This window comes from Nicotiana tomentosiformis, chromosome 12, assembly GCF_000390325.3.
Source record: "Nicotiana tomentosiformis chromosome 12, ASM39032v3, whole genome shotgun sequence".
NCBI lineage: Eukaryota > Viridiplantae > Streptophyta > Magnoliopsida > Solanales > Solanaceae > Nicotiana > Nicotiana tomentosiformis.
In genome coordinates, this window is record NC_090823.1 from 59,065,958 (window position 1) to 59,091,754 (window position 25,797).

The 25,797-nt window shown below is 38.6% G+C and overlaps 1 protein-coding gene across 1 annotated transcript in view; it reads right to left on the reverse strand.

Annotated features, from left to right (window-relative positions):
* Positions 1–8,417, reverse strand: part of LOC104118686 (ferredoxin-dependent glutamate synthase, chloroplastic) — a 51,550-nt gene extending 43,133 nt beyond the window's left edge. The window contains exons 1-2 of the mRNA XM_009629991.3: positions 7,911–8,417; positions 5,579–5,891 (exon numbers count right to left, since the gene is read on the reverse strand). Of these exons, the coding sequence (XP_009628286.1) occupies positions 5,579–5,891; positions 7,911–8,180 (583 nt within the window). The 5' untranslated portion in view covers positions 8,181–8,417. The remainder of the gene's footprint in view (positions 1–5,578; positions 5,892–7,910) is intronic.
* Positions 8,418–25,797: the final 17,380 nt, after the last annotated feature.

Genomic DNA, 25,797 nt, shown 5'->3' on the forward strand with positions numbered 1-25,797 from the left:
TTTGCTAGCATAAATGTTACCTTTCGAAAATTTGAGCCATATTTCAGTATCACACCATCACCCCTTCAAAGGGAGAGCAATAAGGAGGAAGAGACGATTCTCCCAAGTTCCATTGTTGAAACTGTGGAAACCACAACCACTACCGCTAGGGAAAGTGAAATGGAGAAAGAATTAAGGAGGAGACTACTAGGCTGTTGGATAGACCTAATCTGGAAACTTACTCAATGAGAAAAGAGCAGAAGAAGTCATCATGCAATCTGCTGATACTCAATCCTCTTCTACTGGTGAGTTATCTGCATTTCATAATGAGTTATATTCACCTATTGAACACTATTAAACGGAGTCAGATCTTGGCATCCTGCACCAAACACCTTTATCTAATTTTATCCCCTATAATTCTTTGTTTCTCTCCTATAGAGCCTTTGCCTTGTCTATTTCTTTTGTGTCAATTGAAGAAAAGTTTTTGCAGATCCTAAACAAAAACAAGCTATAACTAAAGAAATGAAGCCCTTGTCAAGGAATGAGACTTGGGAACTTGCAATTTCACTACTAGACAAGAAGTTGGTTGGTTGCAAATGAGTTCACTATGAAACACAAAGCTGATGGTTCGATTGAAAGACACAAAGCAAGATTTGTGACAAAGGGATTCACTCAGACTTATGGAATGGATTATCAAGAGACATTTGCCTCTATTGCTAAAACAAATACTATTAGAATTCTTTTGTCTTATGCAGCTAATCTTGATTGGGACTTACAACAGTTTGATGTGAAGAATGTATTTCTTCATGGAGACCTAGAAAAAGAGGTGTACATGGAGATTCCACCTGGATTTGACACTGAACAAAGTCAAGAAAGAGTGTGTAGATTGAAGAAAGCCTTGTACGGATTAAAGCAATCCCCTAGAGCATGGTTAGGTAGATTCAGCAAAGCGATGATCTCCTTCGCTTACCAACAAAGCAATGTTGATCACACCTTCTTCATTTTTTTGATAAGGTAAATTGTATTAATCAAAAGGGAGAGAACTCCCGTGTACACGAAGTATACCAAAGATGTAGAGAATTTACATCAGAACATGATTCTCTACAAAAGACACCCAATCTTCTATCCCTTCTTCATAAGACATCAAAAGGGTAAACTCACTCTTCTCCTAGTTTATATTGATGACATAGTAATTGCAAGAGATGACAAAGAGAAGATGACCTTATTGAAGAAGTTGTTGGCATATGAATTAAAAATCAAGGACCTAGGAAAATTGCAGTACTTCTTGGGAATTGAGGTTGCTAGATCAAAAAGAGGAATCTTTATTTCTCAAATGAAGTATACTCCGGATCTCTTGAAAGAGACTGGTATGAAAGGTTGCAAACCAGCAGACTCGCCCATTAGAAGTAATCACAAGTTACAAACACGAGTTGGAGAGTCGATTGAAAAGGAGAGATATCAGAAGTTGGTTGGAAAACTCATTATCGCTCTCACACTAGACCAGACATAGCCTATTCAATCAGCTTGATGAGTTAGTTCATGCATGATCCACGAGATCATCATATGCAAGTTGTCTTTCACATTTTGTGATATCTGAAGTCTGCCTGCTCTAGGGAAAGTTCTGCTTTTCTCCAAACATGGCTATCTCTAGACAGGAGTCTTTACTGATGCGGATTGGGATGGCTCTGTAAATGGCAGAAGATCTACATATGGTTATTGTACACTAGTCTTTGTATAGTAATCCTTTTCATAAAGCAAACCCAGCATATCAAAGATACAAACCACTATATGGCAACGAATGCCACGTAGAAAATCAACAAATCATTGTTAGATAGTTCAACTTTAGTTCACTTCTCAAGTAACCTCTGATATCCTTCGAGACCACTTTTAGGGACACTAGGGCCCCATTTTTTTCCCACTCTATGAAGATCTAAATCTGAATCATTCAAATCTCACTCCATAAATGCATTTTTTTCACAAAATCGCTAAATAACTCTTAATAGGTCTGAATCATTCAAATCTTATACAGAGTCTTAAAATCATTAAGACGTTAACTTAAAGATTCTCGTGCATGTAATCTTTACCACTATTTTATATATTACCACCGCAAACAACTACCTCCACAACCTGCCACCACTAGCAACCACCTCTACACTAGCCTTTACTGCTCAACCACCACCACTAACCACCATTCACCTCCACGATCAGCTACCTCCCCAAGCTCCTTGTTACAGCCATTGGAATGCGGTGATTTGCATTCTAAGGTATATTAAAGGTTCAACTGGACACGGTCTATTGTATTAGAACAAGGAACCTGCAAATAATATTTGATACCCTGGTACAGACTAAGTAGGATCAACTTCAGATAGACAATCTGCTTTAGGGTACTATGTTCTAATTGGAGGAGATCTAATATCTTGGGGAAAAAAAAAAAGCAAGATGCAGTAGCTAGATCAGGTGATGATGCAGAATATCAAGCACCGATTTTGGCTACATGTGAGCCTATATGGCTAAAGCAACTTCTTAAAGAGTTAAGGTGCGGAGGAGATGCACTAATGCGGTTGATTTATGATAATCAGGTCGTATATACTTTGCTCTGAATGAAGTATATATAGATAGATAGTCTTTCATTTGCTAAACATTACGCCAGGGTGCATTGCGACAAGATTTGTCAGTTTGAGCCATCAGTTAGTGGATATTCTTAACAATCACTCATGGATTCGTGGTAAGTTAAAAGCATACAATATGTATGCTCCAACTTGAGGAAGAGTGTTCAGAATTAGGAAATTGTTAATATGGCAAAAGCTCATTGCTTAAAAATATGGTAAAGGTTAGAATCCTTAGACTGTGTAATTAGAAATTGGAATTACTTCCTTTTCTTTTTAGGATTACATGTAAACACTTTTTAAACCCCAACATGCTTGAAGGAATAATCAAGCAATGCATTCCCAAGTCTCTTCTTTCTTTACCATTATACAATCATGCAACAAAAGCATTTGATTGCTTGAATTACCAGATCCCATTTTCTTGTAATCGAAATTCTCAAATATGTACAAGCAGATGTTGTATAGAATATCAAATCTAGATAAGAATTCTCAAATTCGGCGGTAATTAATATTTAAAAACCTACCTAATAATTGACAAAATGGCCACAAATTGAGAGAAAAGGTTTGAATTGACGAAGAACAAACCAGGAGACAGAATTAAGCTTGCTGGAGAATTACCTAAAACGATAGCTGGAAAAAGTAGATGGAATATTTTGTTTATTGCAAAGCTAAGCAAAAAAAATTACAAAAAAAACTAGATATTGATATAGTGAGTCACAAGTCCGTAACGAGGCTAAAGATGCTAGAAGGATGATTAGAAGTGGCCTCAAAAGTGAAATCCAAAACAGATAGAAAGTTGCATATTTAGGTTCTCGATCGCGAAAAATTATTAATCACATGCATCGATGAAGGTAGGGGTGTTCAAAACCGAACCGAAATCGAAAACCGAACCGCAAAAGTGGCTTAATTGCTTATTGGTATCGGGTTAACGGTTTAACGGATGGGGAACGGATTGAAATTTTTTTATTAACGGCTTATCGGTTTGGGGGCGGATTATTCAATTTTCTTAACGAATAATCCGTTAACCCGTTAACAATATATATATAAATATATATCTTGGGGTTCAGTCATATGTTACTCTCTAGTTTCATGCTAATTAACATTTTGCTGTATTCTCACTTAAGACACAAAACTAATGTGATTTTATTGTAATTATCTTCTTAGAACATTCACAAGGTTCTACACCCTTCGTTAACAGTTATATCATTTAGATTGCAATTGATTAGTCTGCTTGTTCATTCGATTTGTCTGTGTAACATTATACTTCGTTAACTAGAACATTCACAAGGTTCTACACAACTTTTATGAACTGTGATTCTGTCATTATGTGAACAAGACCAACAAACTAGCTAGCTGAACTGTAACATTATACTTGGTATTTCCAGTAGCCCTTTTATTTAATTTTAGTTCGGTCCCATAATAAAAGTAGTCAGTCCAAACAGGTTTTTAATTATTGGGTGGCCCAATAACTGCCCGATAATAGCTAAACCGATACCAATCCGCCCGATATCTTATCGGGTGGCTAGCGGATTAATACATTTAAAAGCCGATAACCGATAAGCCGAACCGTTAAGAGTAAATAACCGCCCGATCCGTCCGATAAGCAGCCCTAGATGAAGGTGTTAAAAAGGGATGAGATAGACCTAAAATCCCATGTAGAAGTTGTCTCGAAAGACCTACAAATCCTTGGAGTCATTGCATAGTTAGCTAAAGATGGAGCGAATTGAAGAAAAAGATCCATATAGGTGATACTTGCTAGTTAGGAATAGGCTTTAAATTTGTTAGAGAGCTTTTAATGTTATTACTATTATTATTATTATTATTTAAATTATTTTCACTACTACACTTATTTTATTTTGGCATGATGATGATGATGATATGATTTGAGCTTAAAGAAAGACGTGAGGATTCATATCGCATATCCCAACTTTGTTTCAGACTGAGGCATAAATGTTGTTGTTGTATACATCGGTCGTCTACTCGATTGTTGGAGATTCAGCGAAAAATTAGTAGGAAAGCGAGGAACTCTGTTGGAGAGTTGTTACATTGTTGGAAACTGGGTTCGGTTAATCGAAATTCGAAGGTGGTCAAAACTTGGATGGGTAGGATTGGAGTAATCGACTCCCATGGAGGAAAGAAGCTTGGAAGAAAGTGACCAGAAACTTCATCACTTGTTAACGCACTAAACATTTTTGCTAAAAGTTTTGATCTCTGATCACCGTGGTGGCTCCGACCGGGACATGGCTTTTAATGTTTTGCTACACGAGTGTTCCGGTTCTTGTGATGGTGCTAGTCTATGCACGGCACTCACCAAAGACAACGACGTCCCCAACAAATTTGTCAGTTGAAAAATCACAGTATGAAGATATCTCATTCTCCCAGATGTTGCTGTTAATGACGGGGAGCAATTTCTTCCTAAAATTTGATACCATGTGAAAGATAAGAGATTTGTGAGAAGAGATTGATATGTGTAGGACAAATGCCTTAAACTTGAATTCTTTTACAGGTATGCTTCACAGTATATATTCTTATCCAGTGTGGAACATATATACCTAAGTCTCTAACCATTTACGTTTAGATATCTAACATCTTACTTTGTGAATTTGTTATGATATTGAATATGATATTATTGACATTACCTAGAATAACTATTTTAGCTGCACTGGATTCTGCTACATAGGGAAGGAAGGCTCCTTAAAAATTATACATAATTTTTGGAGGGGGAAAAAAGAACAACTTAGTTTATCTAAAGCGAGGGAATACAATGTGTGGTCTAAAATCACTTACAGAGATTTCAACTTTTTCCACACTACAGGGAGGCAAACACAAACTGAAAAAGTTAATCAAGGGTAAAAAAGAGGAGAGAGAGACTCTATTTTGATAACTGATATGGCAAGAACTTCCCTATAACCAAGTAATGAGTATAGGGGAACTATGTTGTAATGGAAAGTATCTGTTAGCAAATCCTCCAAAGTTATATATTAAAGACTGACCTTTCTTGGCTTCATTCATCTGATTACAATCCTTAGGAAGAAAAATCATTCCAACACCAGTATGAAGCTTGTCAAAGACTGCAATCCCTTCTTTCTCAGCCCAATCATTGACAAGATCCCAAGGAATTGAAGTCATCACTCCAGAACCATCACCAGAATCATTGTCAGCTCCACAACCTCCACGATGTTCCATGCAGCCAAGAGCTACAAGAGCATCCTTGACGATTCCATGTGATGCTTTATTGTCCAAATTTGCGATAAAACCAACCCCACATGCGCCTCTTTCAGATATTATATCATCCAAGTCGGCAACCTGAAAAAGTTAAACCATGAAATCTAAGCCTGCCACATGGAGTACTTTCATAGGGTTATGGAAAAAAGTTAAAAGATTACACCCAAAAAAAAGGCAATACTCCAAGAATCTACAATCTCCAAGCTCTAAAACCTTGAAAAGAGATGGTGCTCAAGAGCATTACTTTCTTTAAGTAAATAAGAAAATGCTATTCCTGGGAAGATAAGTCCGTGCAACATTCAGTTGTGATAAAGAAGGATAATTACTCAAAATATCCTTAAAGTAAAAGAGAAAAAAGTTCTTATAGCTGCGCAGTGGATGAGGGCAACAGTTCCATATCCGACATTTCAGATTTTTGAGCCCCAAAACCAAATATGGACGTTATAGAAGCTTTCATTATTTCCAGGTGGATAACCAACTATGTATAATTGAGCATAAAGCAAACCTCACAAATTTATTCATAGTAACTTTTACATTAAAAAATCAGAGTTATCACTTCACAACAAAATTGTGCACAATATGAACAGCTGCATCATAAGAAACAAGCAGTGTTATTACTTCGGCTTCTGTTGATTTGGCATTTAAAATTGTCAGTAATATGCCTCATAGCAACATAAGTGATGCCATACATCTTTATCAGGCAAGTAACTCCCTCCAATTTTAACAGCGACTTACCCCCTCTTACTATCTTTCCATCCAATTAACCATGAAATGACATGGAAATGCTACTCTATCCTCCATTAGAATTATTTTACACAAAACCCAATAAACGCTTTGGAATTCTACAACAGGTACAAACTCCATTAGGCATCTTGTATCACTCATTTCAATAGCAATATTTTAAAGCAAACATATACGAGAAAAACCAAAAAAAAAAAAGATATTGCAAGAGGACAGTAGTCTTTTGATGAGTTCTCAGAGTGAACTGGCTTGAATAAAAGGGGCACAGAAAGTAAGATGCCTAGTAAAACATGGGGGATCAGAGGGGAAGTTACCACAATGCAATACATCTCTGTGCTATATTGCCAGTGTAGAACAAGGACATAGAGAGAGAAGCTAAAGTAAAGCCCCAAGAGAAGAGCATTTCAGAAGATGTTATGGAAAAAGCTTGATCTACATATAACTTAAATATCACATAAAAGCATTTGTCCACTTTGATATTTTCTCTTTTATTATTTTTTAGGAATCAAACATGTGCCTCTGTCTTCAAGACTTTCTCCATTTCAACTTGAATGTCATAATTTAAGTTAGCAAAACAATTAGATTAAAAAGCGACATGAAAAGTATCACATTTGAGTACGCAGGTGTATGCGCCAATCCTACTTTCAAGAACAAATTCGACAGACAATAGTCAACTTGGGAAACAACACATGAAGAAAAGCCAATGAAGCTGATCAAGACCAACTACCTCTCAACCATTAGCAAAACTTCAAGCGCCTCAGATATCAACACACGCCTCAGATATCACATGGCATAAATCCGTATATCCAATATCTACAAAGTTAAGAGTTGCAATATACTTATGATAGGTAAGCAGCAGCCTCGGGGTCATGCAAAGCATGCAGTTGCTAATTAATTTTGTCAATTATATTTCACCTTTATATAATTCAACCAAATAACTCAATGGATTTTTGCTACCTACAAACCTGAAGCATTTTCGCACATGGAAAGCCAGCAGACCACATATTCCAAGGACTCCAACCAGTAACTTTCCAAAAAGATGCTCCATGTATGAAATCTCTTCCCACCTCATATGATAGCACTATGTCCATACTCAATTTAATGCATCGAGATTAACACTAGACCTACTTATGCTAGTCATAATACAAAAAAGGGACATGCCTAATGTTAAACAGACTTTTTTGTTAAAGCAAAAGTTTTCCAACCTATCACCGTCTTCCCAAGTTTTCAACAGCAAAGTAATCAAACATGCATGTTTCTTCACATAATATGCTAAGTACGAAATCCATTGAAGCTAATTATTGTACCTACTCTAATAAGAATTCAACATAGCTAAAGTATACAACAGCAAGCACACACCTTAGGCACAATATCAGAGGATTGGTGAGATGCATTAGTGGCAACACGTTCAAGGTCAAGAGCAGCGTTAATTGCATTCCACTTGTTGTTTATCAAGCTTCTCCTATTAGCTGCCGCATAACCAATCCTTCGACGAACCCGCTTGCTGGATTTACAGTACAATCCGAAGAAATCAACAAACACGCCGTCTTTACTCCCCGCAACAATCTTCGGTGACTGCCCGTTCGCGTAGAGTAACTGCGGGACGTTGGCCACGGAGTTCACCGCCATATAAACCGATCAGAACTCTCTCCCTACACACACAATCGCACAGTGAGTGTGTGAAATTAAGCAGTGTTTGTGTGAAGGGTTTAGAGAGAGAAAGAGAAAGTGTGGAAATGGGAGAGAATGTGTGGAGAGAGGGAAGGATTGGGAGATAAAAAGAAGAGAGTTTCGGAGCCACACTCTTCTTTTTTCTTTCTTACAGAGTCGATGGTGATGTTGATGTCAATGATAGTTTTGGAGTATATTTGCGTCATTGTGTGAAAGGTGACTGTAAGCTGAGACCAAAGGTCAGTGTATGCGACTGTGGTAATTTGAAAAGTGGTGTTTCATTTTTTCTTTTTTGGAAGATTGAGAAGACGTGGAAATTTTGAGCCACATGAAATGGAAGAGGTTCTACTGACCAGTGAATCAGTTACAACTAAGTCATCAGTACTAGCAATCTATAAACATTTTTTCCCTTTTCTCTTTTTCTACTTACTACTACTATGTTTTTCTCAATGGAGATAGACCTACGAATAAAATTAGAAAAGGACTGAATTGAGAGAAAGCTGTTGATAAGATTAGAATATTGCACTTTTGTGGTGTAAATACACTCAACAAGGACTACTAGTGCTTCTTTTTTAAAATACTACTAATACTAAGAATAAGAATAAAAAATTATTTTGTATCAATTGTATATTAAATTAAATAATTTAATACTAGCGGTACAAATTAAAGTGAGAATACATCTCACTTAATCATAATATATGTATGAAAGACATATCTTACATTCATTGATTATTGTAAATATTGGGTCCGAGTAAATTTTAGATCTAGTCTTTCTCCCGACTCTTACAACTTTATCTGAAATAATAATTAGGTGTTTAAATTGAGAGTATTATTTTATTTTTTCCAAAAAAAAAATATAAAAGTTTCAGTCATTGTAAAGGCCGAGGATATTTGTAAGAGAATCCAAACAAACATTAGATAATAACTCTTGAAATAATAAATCGATAATCGAGTCCTGTTATCTAATAATGCAAGTCAAACGAGAAATTTGACAAGAACCAAGCTAATTTAGAATGGAAGGAAACAAATATAAAAAGTTAAAATTAAGGCGAACTAATATAATTCTTAGTTATTGTAGCAATTTTAAAAATTTTGTAAGCTTTTAAGTCCTTAAAGTACGTCTATATGTGCGGTTAAGTGATCCGCAGAAGCGAAAAGGCTGGGCAGTATATTAAAACGAGGGTTCCGAGATTTTCTTCATTTTTGAACATTTCAAGCTCGGGATTAGGCGATTTTGAGAGGAATTTCGAAGGGATTCTTGAGGTAAGTCACTTGTGGTTTAATTTGTTTAATAATTATGTTTCCCCATTGGTTTTCCCACCTAGATTGTGTGATTTTGAGGTGTAAATTGGGAATTTGAGACTAGAGATTTGGAGAGTTTAATTTGGAGATTTGAGTAACTATTTGGTTTCGGATTTTGGTAAATTTGGTATGGTTAGACTCGTGGTTGAATGGGCTTTCGGATTTTATGACTTTTATCGAATTTCGAGACGTGGACCCGGGGGCCGACTTTTAAGTTGACTTTTGACTTTTGATTAATAACTTAGTATTTTCTTGTGGAATTATTTCCTTTAGCTTGCGTTGATTGTATCGAACTGTTTGTGGCTAGATTCGGGGCATTTGGAGGCCGATTAGCGAGGCAAGGGCGTGTTGGAGGAGGGATTTGTACGGATTGAGTTAAGTAACAGTTCTAAATTTGGTTCTGAGGGTATGAAATCCCGTATTATGTGTCATGTGATTGGTTTTGAAGTAGCGCACATGCTAGGTGACGGACGTGGGTGCGTGCACCGTAGGGATTGTGACTTGATCAATTCTATAGAACTGTATAGTTGAATAATCTGTTGTTATACGTATATTCTCCATGTGTTATAAAAATTGGACTGCAAATCATGTTAGAAATCATGTTTAGGCTATGTGTTGGCACTGTAGGGACCCACAGAGGTCATGTTACATGTTGAATTATCTGCTAAACTGTTATTTTGTACTTAGTCACAGTTTTACTGCATATTATATCTCAATCTCTATTGTTTTTTATTGATATTGTTCTTTATTGATACATTATATCATCGTTGTTTGGGCTGATTATCATAATTTTTAAGAGCCCGAGAGGTTGGAGAGATTGATGACTAGGTGAGGCCAAGGGCTTGATTGTAAGGATATTTATGGGAGTGGGCTGCACGCCGCAGCATGCTTTATTAATTTATGCCATGAAAGGCTTGTTATAGCGCTTGGGCTGAAGGAGCCCCTCCTGAGTCTGTACACCCCCAGTGAGCGCAGGTAGCTACCGAGTGCGAGTGCCGAGTGCAAGTGCCGAATGCCTGAGAGAAATGAGAGATTGTGAGGAATGAGTGACTGTGAGGTTAGAGTGAATGGGAGGACTGAGTGACTGTTACTCTGAGTATGTGCACTTGATTTCAGTACTGTTGTGCTTCAGCTGGCATATATCACTATCATGAAATTCCTGAGAGATTCCATATCATGTTTCAATTGAACTTGACATGAATTAACTGCTTTGGGTTTTAAATGTCAAACTTGGAAGCATGCCTATTTTCCTTGTATTATATTGTCTGTAAATTGAACTGCATCTGTGAAGCTCATCACTACTTTTAGTCCAATAGCTAGTCTTGTTACTTACTGAGTTGGTTGTACTCACGCTACACTCTGCACTTCGTGTGCAGATTCAGGTGCTTCTGGTCACAGTGGGTGTTGATTATCCGTGCAGCCTGATCATTTGGAGATTTCAAGGTAGCTGCCCGGCTTCACAAACCTTGACTCTCCCTCCCTATCTTTCAGCTTTATGTATTTAGTTTCAGCTATTCATAAACAGTATTTTCAGACTTGTGTTGCATAGACGCTCATGTACTCAGTGACACCCTGGTTTTGAGAATTTTCGTATTGAGTTTGACTTCCTATCCAGTTTATGAGGACTTTAATTATTCAAACTTGTGTTATTTTATTGTTTACTTAAAAGTGTTGGAAGTATTTTGAATTGTCAGCTTGCCTAGTACCACGTTACGCGCCATCACGATAGGCTAAGTTTTGGGTCGTGACAAGTTGATATCAGGGCCTAGGTTGCATAGGTCTCACGATTCATGAGCAGGTTTAGTAGAGTCATGCAGATCGGTACGATGACGTCTGTACTTATCTTCGAGAAGCTGCCGAACCCTTAGAAAACTTCACATTCTTGTATTCTTGTCATGCGAATTTGTTGATTCCGGAAACTAAACTTCTGTTGTTATATTCTCTCACAGATGGTGAGGACACGTGCTACCGGACAGGACGGCCAACCACTAGTACCACCAGCTAGGGCCACGAGAGGTCGAGGTCGCAGTAGGTGTCGCGGTAGGGGCAGAGGTACAGCTCATACAACAGCTAGAGCAGCACCTGCAGATCCACCAGTTGCTCCAGCTCAGGAGCAGGTTCCAGATGTGGTTGAGCCAGTGAGGCCAGCTCAGGCACTAGCTGTGCCCATTGTGATTCCAGGCCTTCAGGAGGCTTTGGCTCAGATTTTGACTGTGTGCACTAGCCTTGCTCAGGCAGTTTTTGTTTCGATTGTGGTAGCCACTTCTCAGGCCGGAGGAGGTACTCAGACTCCCGCCGCCCATACACTAGAGTAGGTGATGCGGGGACTTCAGACACCAGGGGTACTACTAGCCCAGCCGGCTACAGTTGCTCAGGGCTATATGGGTCCCGTTATGACTGATGATGAGCAGAGGAGACTAGAGAGATTTGGGAGACTCCAGCCTCCAGCATTTAGTGGGGCTGAGTCTGAGGATGCCCAGGACTTTTTGGACAGGTGCCAGTGGATTCTTCACACGGCAGGTATTCTGGAGACCAGTCGGGTCTAATTCACTACTTTTCAGTTTACTGGGGCTGCCTTCAGATGGTGGGAGGCTTATGAGAAGCGGAGGCCAGTCGGTGCAGCACCACTTACATGGCGTGAGTTCTCCGTTCTCTTCTTAGAGAAGTTCGTGCCACAGTCTCTCAGGGAGGAGCTACGCAGACAGTTTGAGCAGCTACGCCAAGATGGAATGTCTGTGACCCAGTATAAGATGAGGTTTTCCGAGTTGGCTCGTCACGTAGTTTGGTTGGTTCCCATGGACAGGGAGAGGATTATGAGGTTCATTGATGGCCTCACCTATCAGTTGTAGTTGCTCATGACTAGGGAGAGGGTATCTGGTGCTACTTTTAATGAGGTGGTCGATATTGCTGGGCAGATAGAGATGGTCCGTAGTTAGGAGCGTGAAGAGAGGGAGGCCAAGAGGCCTCGAGGTTCGGGTGGTCCAAGTGGTGTTCATTCCTGGGGACAGTCTTACTACAGCAGGGGTCATCCTTACAGGCACGCTCAGATGGCCCGTCCAGTTCATCGTGGTGCATCATACAGTCATGGTTCATACAGCGCTCGTCAGAGTCAGTCATCTCTCAGTGCCCTTCCAGCTTAGAGTTCGTCCCGTGCTCCATCCGTTCAAGGTTTATCTATGCCAGGCCCTTCTAGTAGTTACTCTAGTACTCGAGCCCCGATTTAGTCCCCACCACCACCACTTCTAGGGAGTTTCTTTGAGTGCGGGGAGTTTAGGCATATGTGGAGGCAGTGTCCTCGTCGCCCGGGAGGTTCAGCGCAGCAGAGGAGTCATGCTATGACTTTAGTACCAGTTACTTCACCGCCCACCCAGCTAGCTCGAGGTGGGGCCCAGGCAGCTAGAGGTCGCCCTAGAGGGGGAGGCCGATCAGGTGGCGGTCATGCCCGATTTTATCCTATTCCTGCCAGGCCAGATATTGTTGCTTCAGATGCAGTGATCACATGTATTGTCTCAGTATGCCACATGGATGCTTCTGTATTATTTGACCCTGATTCCACTTATTCGCATGTATCATCGTATTTTGCTCATTATCTGGATATGCCTCGTGAGTCCTTAGTCTCATCAGTCCATGTATCTATGCCAGTGGGCGATACTATTGTAATGGACCATGTATATCGGTCATGTGTAGTGACTATTGGGGGATTGGAGACCAGAGTTGATCTGTTGTTGCTTACTATGGTTGATTTCGACATGATCTTGGGTATGGATTGGTTGCCTCTATGTCATGTTATGCTGGATTGTCACGCTAAGACCGTGACGTTGGCGATGCCGGGGTTGCCAAGGATCGAGTGGAGAGATTCTCTAGATTATGTTCCTAGCAGGGTGATTTCATATTTGAAGGCCCAACGGATGGTTGGGAAGGGTTGTTTATATTATTTGGCCTTTGTAAGGGATGTTGGTGCTGATACCCCTACTATTGATTCCATTCCGGTGGTGCAAGATTTCCCGGATGTGTTTCCTGCAGACCTGTCGGGCATGCCGCCCGACAGGGATATTGACTTTGGTATTGATTTGGTGCCGGCCACTCAACCCATTTCTATTCCTCCGTATCATATGGCACCAGCTGAGCTGAAGGAATTGAAAGAACAATTTCAGAAACTTCTTGATAAGGGATTTATTAGGCCTAGTGTGTCGCCTTGGGGTGCACCGGTTATGTTTGTGAATAAGAAGGATGGTAATATGCGGATGTGCATCGACTATAGGCAGTTGAAAAAGGTTACAATCAAGAACAAGTATCCTTTGCCATGCATTGATGATCTATTTGACCAGCTTCAGGGAGCGAGGGTGTTCTCTAAGATTGATTTGAGGTCTAGGTATCACCAGTTGAAGATTCGAGACTCGGATATTTTAAAGACAGCATTCAGGACCTGTTATGGTCATTATGAGTTCCTTGTGATGTCTTTTGGACTGACCAACGCCCCCAACAACATTTATACATCTGATGAACAGTGTATTTCAGCCTTATCTCGACTCGTTTGTCATAGTATTCATTGATGATATCCTGGTGTACTCTCGTAGCCAGGAGGAGCATTGCCGGTATTTGAGGATTGTGTTGCAGCGGTTGAGGGATGAGAAGCTTTATGCCAAGTTCTCCAAGTGTAAGTTTTGGCTTAGTTCGGTGGCGTTCTTGGGGCACGTAGTGTCCAGTGAGGGGATTCAGGTGGATCCAAAGAAGATAGAGGCGGTTCAGAGTTGGCCCAGGCCGTCCTCAGCTACTGAGATTCGGAGCTTTCTCGGCTTGGCCAGTTATTTTCGTCACTTCGTGGAGGGTTTCTCGTCTATTGCATCGCCTTTGACCAAATTGACCCAGAAGGGTGCTCCTTTCAGGTGGTCGGATGAGTGTGAGGAGAGCTTTCAGAAGCTCAAGACTTCCTTGACCACAACTCCAATTCTAGTTCTACCTCAGCTTCTGGTTATTATACAATGTATTGTGATGCTTCTCGAACTGGTATTGGGTGCGTATTGATGTAGGGAGGTAGAGTGATTGCTTATGCTTCGCGTCAATTGAAGCCCCATGAGAAGAACTACCATGTTCATGATTTGGAGTTGGCTGCCATCTTTCATGCATTGAAGATTTGGAGGCTTATCTCTACGGTGTATCTTGTGAGATATTTACGGATCATCGGAGCCTCCAGCACTTGTTCAAACAAAAGGATCTAAATTTGAGGCAGCGATTATGGTTGGAGCTGCTAAAAGACTATGATATTATTATTCTATATCACCCCGAGAAGGCCAATGTGGTGGCCGATGCCTTGAGTAGAAAGGCTGTGAGTATGGGTAGCCTTACATTCATTCCTGTTGGTGAGAGACCTCTTGCGGTTGATGTTCAGGCCTTGGCCAATCAGTTCGTGAGATTAGATGTTTCGGAGCCCAGTCGGGTTCTAGCTTATGTGGTTTCTCGGTCTTCCTTATATGATCGCATCATAGAGCGCTGGTATGATGATCCTCATTTGCTTGTCCTTAAGGACAAGGTTCAGCATGGTGATGCCAGGGATGTTACTATCGGGGATGATGGGGTGTTAAGGATGTAGGGTCGGATTTGTGTGCCTAATGTAGATGGGCTACGTGAGTTGATTCTTGATGAGGCCCACAGTTCGCAGTATTCCATTCATCCAGGTGCCGCAAAGATGTACCGGGACTTGAGGCATCATTATTGGTGGAGGAGAATGAAGAAGGATATCGTGGGGTATGTAGCTCGGTGCCTTAACCGTCAGCAGGTGAAGTATGAGCATCAGAGACCAGTTGGATTGCTTCAGAGGCTAGAGATTCCAGAGTGGAAATGGGAGCTGATCACGCCCAACTCTAGTCCTCAAAAGGATAAACAATCGCTGCAAATATAATCCGGTCTAAGAGTCCGAAGTTGAATCACACAGAGAACTAAGGCTTAGCTATAATTGTTCAATATTGCTAAGAAACACAAGTTCAAACAATTGCTAAATTATAAAGATTGAGATTTATATTTCTAATGAATTAACTAGCAAATACTAGAAAGCGGTAAAATTATCAACTAACGAGACAAAGGGTTGGAGACTAAATTAAGGAGGTTTAGAGTTATGATTTTCCTAATTGTCGGAATCCTTCCAACTATGTTCCCAACAATTTCGCCGATGTATTCTATACTGATCGTGAGCACTTTAGGTGCCGTAATTCTCTCTCGAGCAACTACAATAATTTACTAGACATATTCTCTCGAACTACGCTAGTTGGCTTCATCGAACCGCTCACTATGACCACGTCAAGGCTTTGTTATTTCTAAACCTATCTTTAAACCCACTGTATTGATTTCTCACATACGTTAGGAGTGACATTGTTCAGCAACCACCTAAATATGTATCATTTCTCAAGCAACACATAATAAATAGGCACAGTTAATTGATGGCCATTCAATCAACTGAAATAAATACGTAGTTGAACAAATAGATAAATTCAAAGGCTAAATTATATTAAAACATAACAAGAATTCATCCTACAAAAGGTTCCATCAAAACCCTAGATAACAAATTAGCTATTCATAATAATATGCATAACTACAATACTAGAATTCATAACTAATAATAGAAAATAGGAAGAAGGAAGTGAGAAACTTGTAGAAGAATTCTCCGCCTTGCTCCTAGTGTGTTCTTGCCTCCTTAGGTCGAATCCCTAGTCTCCTTAGCCTCCTTAGGTCTAAATTATGTCAAAAGTATGTCCAAGGTCCTCAAAATACCATTTTCCATGTATATATACCAAGTAGGGTCGGGCCCAAACAATTATACCTTCTCCTACGCGAAAAAGGACACTTTTCCAGGTCAGGACGTCCGCAGCCTCGGATTCAACCGCGGATTTGGCCGCGGATTTTACCAAATGTTCCGCCTCACATCCGCGTCTGCGGATTCGACCGTGTTTTTCACCCTGTTCTGTTTGGAATTTAGAAAAACATAAAACATGAGAGTTGTAGCCCTTTGAATTAGATTTCCAACCATATATTGTGGAGCTCAAATGGAGTTCTGAGAGAAAACGTTATGTGCATTTTACTAGACAGTGCGCAATATGCCTACTCGATTCTTCGTTCGTTCTTAACTATCATCCGTTGATCCCCGAACAAGATCCCGGCTTAATTTCTTGGGCTTTTACTCAGACTTCAAAGCTCCAAATCACTTGAATTCATTCCATAACATCTACATAGCTCGAAATCACTCCTACAAGGCATAAAACACACAATTAGTGCAAAACACTAGCGATTAAAGCTCAAACTCAATTAAAGTGCAGTAAATTAAAGTGTAATAAACGACTAAAATACGTAATTATAGCCTATCATCAGGAGCGGATCACCATGGATTTTGTAGTTGGGCTCCCACGGACTTCGAAGAAGTTCGATGCTATTTGGATGATTATGGATCGGCTGACCAAGTCCACGCACTTCATTCCAGTTGGGACTACTTATTCTTCGGAGCGGTTGGCTGAGATTTACATCCGCGAGATTGTTCGCCTTCACGGTGTGCCGGTGTCTATCATTTCAGATCGGGGGACGCAGTTTACATCGCAGTTTTGGAGAGCAGTACATCGAGAGTTGGGGATCATGCATCACTAATTGATCAGTGGATCAATTGGAAATTCAATTATATTCGATTAACCTATGATATGTTTTTTTATCACTTTATTTAACCTAGAACATGCATCATTCCTGATTTTAACTGGCAAGACGCTCGGGCATACTGATGGCCTTAGTAAATTAAATATTGAGTTTTAACGTGGGAGCAATCTAGTCTAAGTATCGGCATTCAACACACTATAACACATTTAAAAACAAGTGTATAGTGCTATAAGATATAGTATTATATTAAAAATTAAGTTGTAGCAACAACAACATATACTCGGTCAAATCACACGATTAGGGAATATATATATATGTGTGTGTGTATATATAAGTATAGTGTGTGTGTGTGTGTGTGTGTGTATATATATATATATATATATATATACACACACACTTATATACACTTATATACACACACACACACACATATGTATTTAATATTTTATTAGTTATCTACATATATGTAACATCCTATATGTAGATAACTAATAAAATATTAAATACATATGTGTGTGTGTGTGTGTGTATATATATATATATATATATATATATATATATATATATAAATATTTAGGATATATATAGTCCTTAATTAAAATTAATTGTGACTATTTCGCTAAATACCGACCAACTTCGGCCGGTTATGTTAATAAAAAAATTAAAAATTAGATTACTGACCAATTTCGGTCGTTTAGTTTATGGTCAAACGATCAAATATTCACTTAAATGTACCGACCGCCTTTTCCGATTGAAGTCGGTCGAAAATATGTAAATTAGAGCCCCATCGACGGGCTTTCTTCCTCATTTCTCTATTTTCTCTATATCTCATTTTCTCCTCCACCCTCCTCCACCCTAAAGCGATTTCACCCAAATCCCACCCAAAATCTATTCCTACCTCCATTCTCCCCCAAAATCAAAGCCCCCATCATTCCCATCCCATCCGCCTCCGCTGCTGCCACCTTCTCCGCCGCCACAACCTCACTTTCTTCTCCTCCACCACCACTGCTTCGCCGCCGTCGCTGCTTCCACCACCTGCCCCCTTTCTCACCATTGCTCAACCGTCGCTGCTTCCATCACTTGAAGGTTAGTCACCTAGTTTTTTTTGTTACTTTAATTCTTAAATTTAGGGTTTATTAATTTAGGATTTAATTTATTATTCTATTTGTGTTTATTGCTTTTAGAAATTTTGGGTTTATTAATTTAGGGTTTAATTTAGTGTTCCATTAGTGTTTATTGCTTTTAAAAATTTAGGGTTTATTAATTTAGGGGACACTAATATTGTTCTATTAGTGTTTATTACTTTTAGAAAACTAGGGTTAACTAATTGTGTTAGTCTAATTGAATGTGTTAACAAATTATAATTTAATGAGCGTGTCTAATTGAATGTGTTAACAAATTATAATTGAATGAGTTAGTCTAGTTGAATGTGTTAACAAATTATAATTGAATGAGTTAGTCTAATTACGATTAATGTTAGTGTTAGCTATCTTGCAAGTCTTTCAATTATATTGCCCGTTAATGGTCTAATTGAATTTGAAAAGAACTTATTTATGGATATATGAGAACTTTAAAATTAATATGCACTCAAATTATTTAAATTAACTATTTTGTAAATAAAGTTTATTATGTAACTGAATTTTATAAATTAATTTGAATAGTCAATTGATATAACATGTAATTTATTTGTTCTTTGTGTAGATGGAATATCGTAGTTGGATGTATAATAGGAATTTTCCTAATCGTCAGCTTTTAAGGGAGGAATTTATAGAAGGGGTTAAGAAATTTATTAGGCATGGAATGTCACTTAAACCGTTTCGGATTGGAGGAATGATAAGGTGTCCTTGTACGAAGTGCAAGTGTTTGAATTTTTTGGGTTCAGAGGATGTTACGACTCATCTTTATAGAAAGGAGTTTATGAATAATTATTTTGTGTGGACTAGTCATGGAGTGGTTGATGGTAGTGATGGTGTATATCATAACGTAGTTGTTGGTGAAAGTAGTAGGTCGGTGGAGAATATCGTTCAACATCCTAGATACCATGAAATGGTTGCGGATGCTATTGGGATGCACTTCGAGTTTGAACCCTATGAAAGTGTTGAACAAGTTCCTAACAAAGAGGCAAAATATTTTTATGAATAGTTAGAGGCCACTAGTCATCCACTATGTGAAGGGAGTATGTACTTTCAATTGTCTGTTGCGGTTAGATTATTAAGTATCAAATCATATACCAATATTTCTCAAGTGGGAATGAATTCTTTCATTGGCCTTGTGAGTGAACTAGTTGACCCAACTTTCAATATACCCGAAGATTTCTATAAGGCTAAAAGATTAGTTTCTAAGTTAGGATTCTCGTCTATGAGAATCGATTGTTGTGAAGATGATTTCATGTTGTATTATAAGGATGATGCAGATTTAGAAATTTGTAAATTTTGTGAAAAACCTCATTTTAAGCGGGTTTCCAGCAGGAAGAAGGTTCTTGTGAAGTTGATACATTATTTACCTCTTATTCTTAGATTAAAGAGGTTGTACGCATCGATGAGTTCTGCTCCTCATATGAGATGGCACTATGAAAATTGAAAGTCGCCCAGTGTTATGTGTCATCCTTTAGATGGGGAAGCTTGGAATCATTTTGATAGGACGTATCCAGATTTTTCTCGTGAACCGAGGAATGTTCGATTGGGTTTGTGTGCTGATGGTTTCATGCCATTTTCTGTTTCTGCAATACCATATTCATGCTGGCTAGTCTTTATTATGCCATATAATCTTTCGCCTAAAATGTGTATAACTAGTCCATATATTTTTTTAAATTGTGTTCTTCACGATCCCCGTAATCCAAAGAGTTTGATTGATGTATATTTGCAACCTCTGATTGATGAGCTAAAACAGTTTTTGTAACGACCCAACTGTCGTTTTGAGCTTTAGCGTTCTATTCGGTGGTTTGAGACTTTGCGTAGTTTCATATTATGTATTATGACTTGCGTGTATGGTTGGTTTCAGTTTTCGAGTGGTTCAGAATTGATTTGGAAGAGTGATTCTCGTTTTAGAAGCTTTGAGTTGGAAGAGTTGACCATGGTTTAACTTTTCGGTAAACGGACTCAGAATCGGGTTTTAATTATTTCAATAAGTTTGTACGATGATTTTGGTCATGTCCACAAAGTTTGATTAAATTTCGATGAGTTTTGGATAAGTTTGGGTTATGTGGTGATTGTTTTCGGTTTTGACGTCTATTTGAGCATAAAGGTTACCATATTGAGCAAAACGGCCTTCGATTCGTGTTTCAACTAAACCATTATATCCGTATCATAATTTTAAAAGCATAACAACTGAAATCATCAAATTTCGACATCATATGAGGAACTTATGGTTATTTTACTAAAAATTGAGTTGCTAGATTTTTCAGATTAATTACGAAACTGCCACTGAATTCGTATTTAAAAACTCTGCACTATTTTCAAATATTGAAACCAACATATCTCCTTGATTATAAGGTCAAATGGAGTGATTCAAAAGCCTAACTTGAGGAATTTCACGAGAAATCCATTGGAGGCATAAAAAATGAGTTTCAAGATTGTTTGGCACAAGAAACGAGGCAGAACAACTGAGCATTTTTGGCTATTAATGTTGTTGGAGTTTTTTTTTATCATCTTTAAAGTTTGGGATTGGGAGAATTCAAGGATGTTCTTCAAGTTTCTTCCATGGGGTAAGGTCTAAACCATAACCTAAGTATTTCCTTTTGATTCATTCCCTTGGTTTAAGCTTTAATCCATGATTTTAATAGAAAACCCATTTAATTCTTTAAATCAAGACCTAGGGTTATGTCCTAAATATTAAAAATTGAAAATGAGTTAGAGGCGTTTCTTTCCCGATTCCTTTTGGAGTTTTGTTTTCCTATATTAGGAGAACAATATACTTAAATTTGGCGAGTTTTGGAGGAGTATTTCGAGAGATATGGGACCCAATTAGTGTGGGTTGGACTCTTGGGTTATGAACACCCAAGATCTATGTTTTGGCGAATTGATTGAGCTATCGGACTCCGATTGAGTCGGTTTTCATTTGTGTGAGCTTGTATTGGTTCGAGCTTCGCTTGAGTAAGCTTGGATTCGGAATCCAAGGCGGGCCTGACGTTGACTTTTGTTGACTTTTTGGAAAAAATGTAAAGACCATAACTTTATTTATTGTAATTGGTTTCTCTTGCATTGTTTGATGTTATTAAGTTATTTTTGGTTAGATTTGAGCCACGTGGAGGCAAATTTTAGGGGAAAAGCTATTTCGGAGGGTTGAGTTGGCCTAGTTGAAAGTAAGTATCTTCCCTAACTTTATGGGGGGGGGAGAACTACTCCTTAGGGTTGATTATGCTATTTGTGTTATGTGAAAGCCGTGTACGCAAGGTGACGAGTGGGTACACGGACTATATGTGGTATTTGACCGCTTTAGATTATCTAGACTCTTCCATGCCTTTAATTGAATTGTCATAACATGTTATATCTCTTATTGTTAATCTACTCTTACATTCTCTATTTGATTTTGTTAGCACTTGTTGTACCTCTTACTTGTTATTTTTTTCTTATATGCTTTAGTTGAAGTTATTGCCTTCCTTATTGTCTTGTTACCTCTTAATTGTTGAATCACTTTTAATTGAAGTTGTGATTTCGTGGAATATCATTTTGTTGAGTGATTGGTGTTGAAGTTGTATTAGCCGTTATCACATTGAGGCGAAGTTGTTAATTGTTGAGATACCTTTCCTTGTTGAGAATTCCCATTCATTTTGTTATTGTTGAAATTCTTGTACACATTGTGGTTGAGCCATGGGCTATTTGTTGTGGAAATATTGGTGTTGTTGACTTTGTGAAAAGTTGTGGCATATGGGCACTTGTGGTGCGAGTTGTGATTGTGCTGTGATATTGATACGCATGCGGTGGTATAAGACTAGAGGTTGATATGCATGCGGTGAGATAAGATGGGCTTGATACGCGTGTTGCTAGTAGGGGAACTACTTGAAGCCACGTGGTGAGATAAGGTAGGCTAAAATGCGTGTAGTTATTTCAAAAAAAATGATTTTCAAAACTAAATGTAAGTCTCACGCGGTGATATAAGGAAAGATCATGATTGAAATTGTGAAATATGAATACGAGGCGGTACCTCGATTGTGATTTTCATTGTACATTCCATGTTAGAATAACTTGTTGATTTGAACGGCCATTGTTCTTCCTTCAATCAGTCATCCACATTTTGATTGTGTTTGGTTATTCATTGTTATCTTGGTGTTGGAACGATTGTGGTTTCTTTTGTGAGTCATGCATTCTGCGTGATTTGTTGTGTTGCTTTAACATGCCAATCTATGCCTCCGTTATAACTTGGTGAATTGATTGTCAATGTAAATTTAATTATGTGGAGTCGCTATATCATATTTTGTTGAGTTGTTGGTAACATAATGGTTTAAATAAAAAAATTATTAACATGCTTTATTTTATATGCCTCTTAAGATAGAACTCGTTATCTCACTTGGTGCTTTATTATTCTAAATGGTTATCGCACTTTCACTATAATTGGGTTCTCAAATTATACTCATCACCCTGTTAGATGTTGACCTTACTTAATTTGTTATCATGTTTTTCTTTAACAAATTCTATATTAAATTCGTTAATTTAACTTATGTTTTATTGTGTTTAAAAATGATACTTTTACTCAATTTTATTAATTTCTAAACTAAACCCATCTTATACTCTGTTTCGTACAAATTGTATATTATTTTACTTTACTTGATTTCTAAAATAAACTCATTATTGTATTTGACACCTTACTTTATTCATGATTGTTATTATGTTTTTTGGTGTTTAAATATATCTTTCGTTCATCTAAATTAATATTTATCACGATTGCAAAGTACATGGTAGCACGCGGGCTTTGCCATGTGAAGGTGATTATTATTGTGGGCACGAGGTATCATATGTGTAAGATTTGGAAATTGTGGTCCATGACTTGTGTTTATGAGGTGTGGTGCCTCGGGGTAATTCTTGTTGTAAATCCATGCGTTGGGAGCGATTTGATTATTTGAGTTGTCATCTGTTTTGCCTTATTTGAGTTCATTTACATCTCATCGGTGTTCTGATTATGTTGTTTCTTTATTACTTGTTTATTACTTGCTGCCATTTATGTTTTTATTACTTCATTGTTGATTATAAATCAATAATTTTTCTGTTGTAGGTCTTACATTGATGTTCTTTCCGTTGTTAGCTTATGTATATCTTGAACAGGTTTCTAGGTGTCTTGACCTGGCCTCGTCACTACTCTACCGAGGTTAGTCTTGATACTTACTGGGTACCGTTGTGGTGTACTCATGCTACGCTTCTGCACGTTTTTGTGCAGATCCAGGTATTCTGATTGTGTTGTTGAGAGTTGCGTCTGCACGACAAGAGACTTCAAGGTATACCTGCTTGATGTTCGCGGGCCTCGGAGTCACCATCTTACTCATTATGCTACCGTTAGATTGTAATTCAAAATAGTATTATGTTTAGATATTCTAGTGTGTTTTACTAGTGCTTATGACTCCGTACTACCGGTTTTGGAAAATGTATAACTATTGGCCGCTTGCGGCTATGTATGTCATTTAATGGTTTATGATAAATGATTAAATAGTTCAATTCTATTATTAAATCAGCATGTGTTAGGCTTACCTAGTCTTAGAGATTAGGTGCTATCACGACATTCTAATATGGGAAATTGGGGTCGTGACAAGTTGGTATCAGAGCTCTATGTTCATAGGTGCTACAAGTCATAAGCAAGTTTAGTAGAGTCTTGTGGATCGGTACAGAGACGTCTGTAATTATCTTTAAGAGGCTACAGAACTATTAGGAACCATTCCTTTCATTCCTTATTGTGTGGCATTGATTCAGCTTGAATCATATATCTTATATCTATTTGCATCCACTCGTATAGGATGTTGCGCGCTCGGTTTCAGCTATGCTCCGGCAGTTTGTAATGCTGCAGATGGGCTACGAGGGGGCCATAGATACTCGATCATTGTCTCGAGGTATTGTCCAGACTAAGGATGCAGACGTGTTGGTAGATCTGCAGTTGTTCAAGTGTGGGATGCAATTGGTTCGTGTATCTGATTGGTGTTGTACGAGCTTATGAAGGTTGGCAATATGGATCATCGGATATTGTGCCCTATAACTCCGCGCCATGTGAGGGAGTCTACTATCAACGATCAAATTGCATGGGCAAGTGTCATATCATTCTTGGGTCTGAGGTATATATGCAGTGTTGAGGGGTTCCCCAGAATTGTACATGACTAAGATCTGAGATTTTCTTAGGATGGGTATCTCGGTTGCAGCATTGTTAGGTGCTCTAGAGGAAATACAGTTGTTTATGGGTTTTCGGACGATGTGGTTCGTGTTAGGGTCTTCCGCAACGAGCTTTGACTTAGGATCATTGTGTGCCGAAACAGGAAAGTGTTGACCTGAAGATAAGTCGAGGAGGATTAGAAGAAATGGGTCATCTCGGTGGTGTTAGGTCAGCATAGCAACAAAGGTATCTAACTGGTCTTTTGGTTTGGTAATGTTTCACCAGTGTTCTGTGGTAATACTCTTGGGTTTGATGGCTTGCGTGACTTGGTTGAGTTGGGGAAGTTTAGTTCTGATGGCTTGGTGATGTGCAGACTGGCCTCGAAGAGTTCTTGATAGTGTCGACAATAACTTGAGCTAGATGTCTGTTACCGGCATAAGGAACATGTTGCGTGTTATGATTTTTGCCTAGATGGGGTCACGAGTTCTAGACAACATGGATGATTTCAGATGTTTAGAAGAATGCTACCATTATTTGATACCACCTAAGAATGGTGCGCACTCCAGAAGGCGCACTGTGTTTCGACTTATGGATGCCTGACTGGTATTACAGTAATCACCTTGTTGATCGACTGCTGATGTCCAAATTTTGCTTTGTGGCACGAAAGAATTATAGAAATACTTCTCGTAGATTGACTGTATGTGGAGAGTGTGTTAGTTATTTGAGTAGTGTAGTTGTGATCGGATATGGAGATTCTAGTATTCTAGGGATTTGAAGACTAAGAGGGTTCTCGAGGCAGATTGCTCCATGATTGTGAATGGTGAAGGTATGTTAAGAGTTTGGCTACTGATGGTATATACTATAGATATGTTATTGTGGGCTTTCGAAGGCTATCTACCTATTTAGTAGGATCATAATTGATTTGGAGACTACTAGTAGGTCTAATAAGGATGTGTGTTCTAAATCGGATCATATTTATCTACTCAGCACAGTTATTGTGGAGAGGTACGTTATCAGTTAGGGTGGATCACATTCGTGTTCCGATATGTCTCATGTGTGACTCTCCTATGCTGCGATGGGTTGTGATCTATTGGTTATCTGCACATCGATGCGGTTATGTTTGGGCTTTGTAGCGAAATTCGAGCGATTGCTCTTGAGGTGTTGAATGGTTGAAGTTGCCTAGGTTATGTTCTTCCTGTTTCTGGTATATAGTGATATCCATATCTCCATAGTTATGGTTACGCGCTTCGTGTGTTTGATGTTGATATGCTTATCATTGTTGATTGTGAGTATCATGGCTTGACATATTCCAGACGGATTGTTGTCAGATTAGGTCATGCATCGCAACAATGTT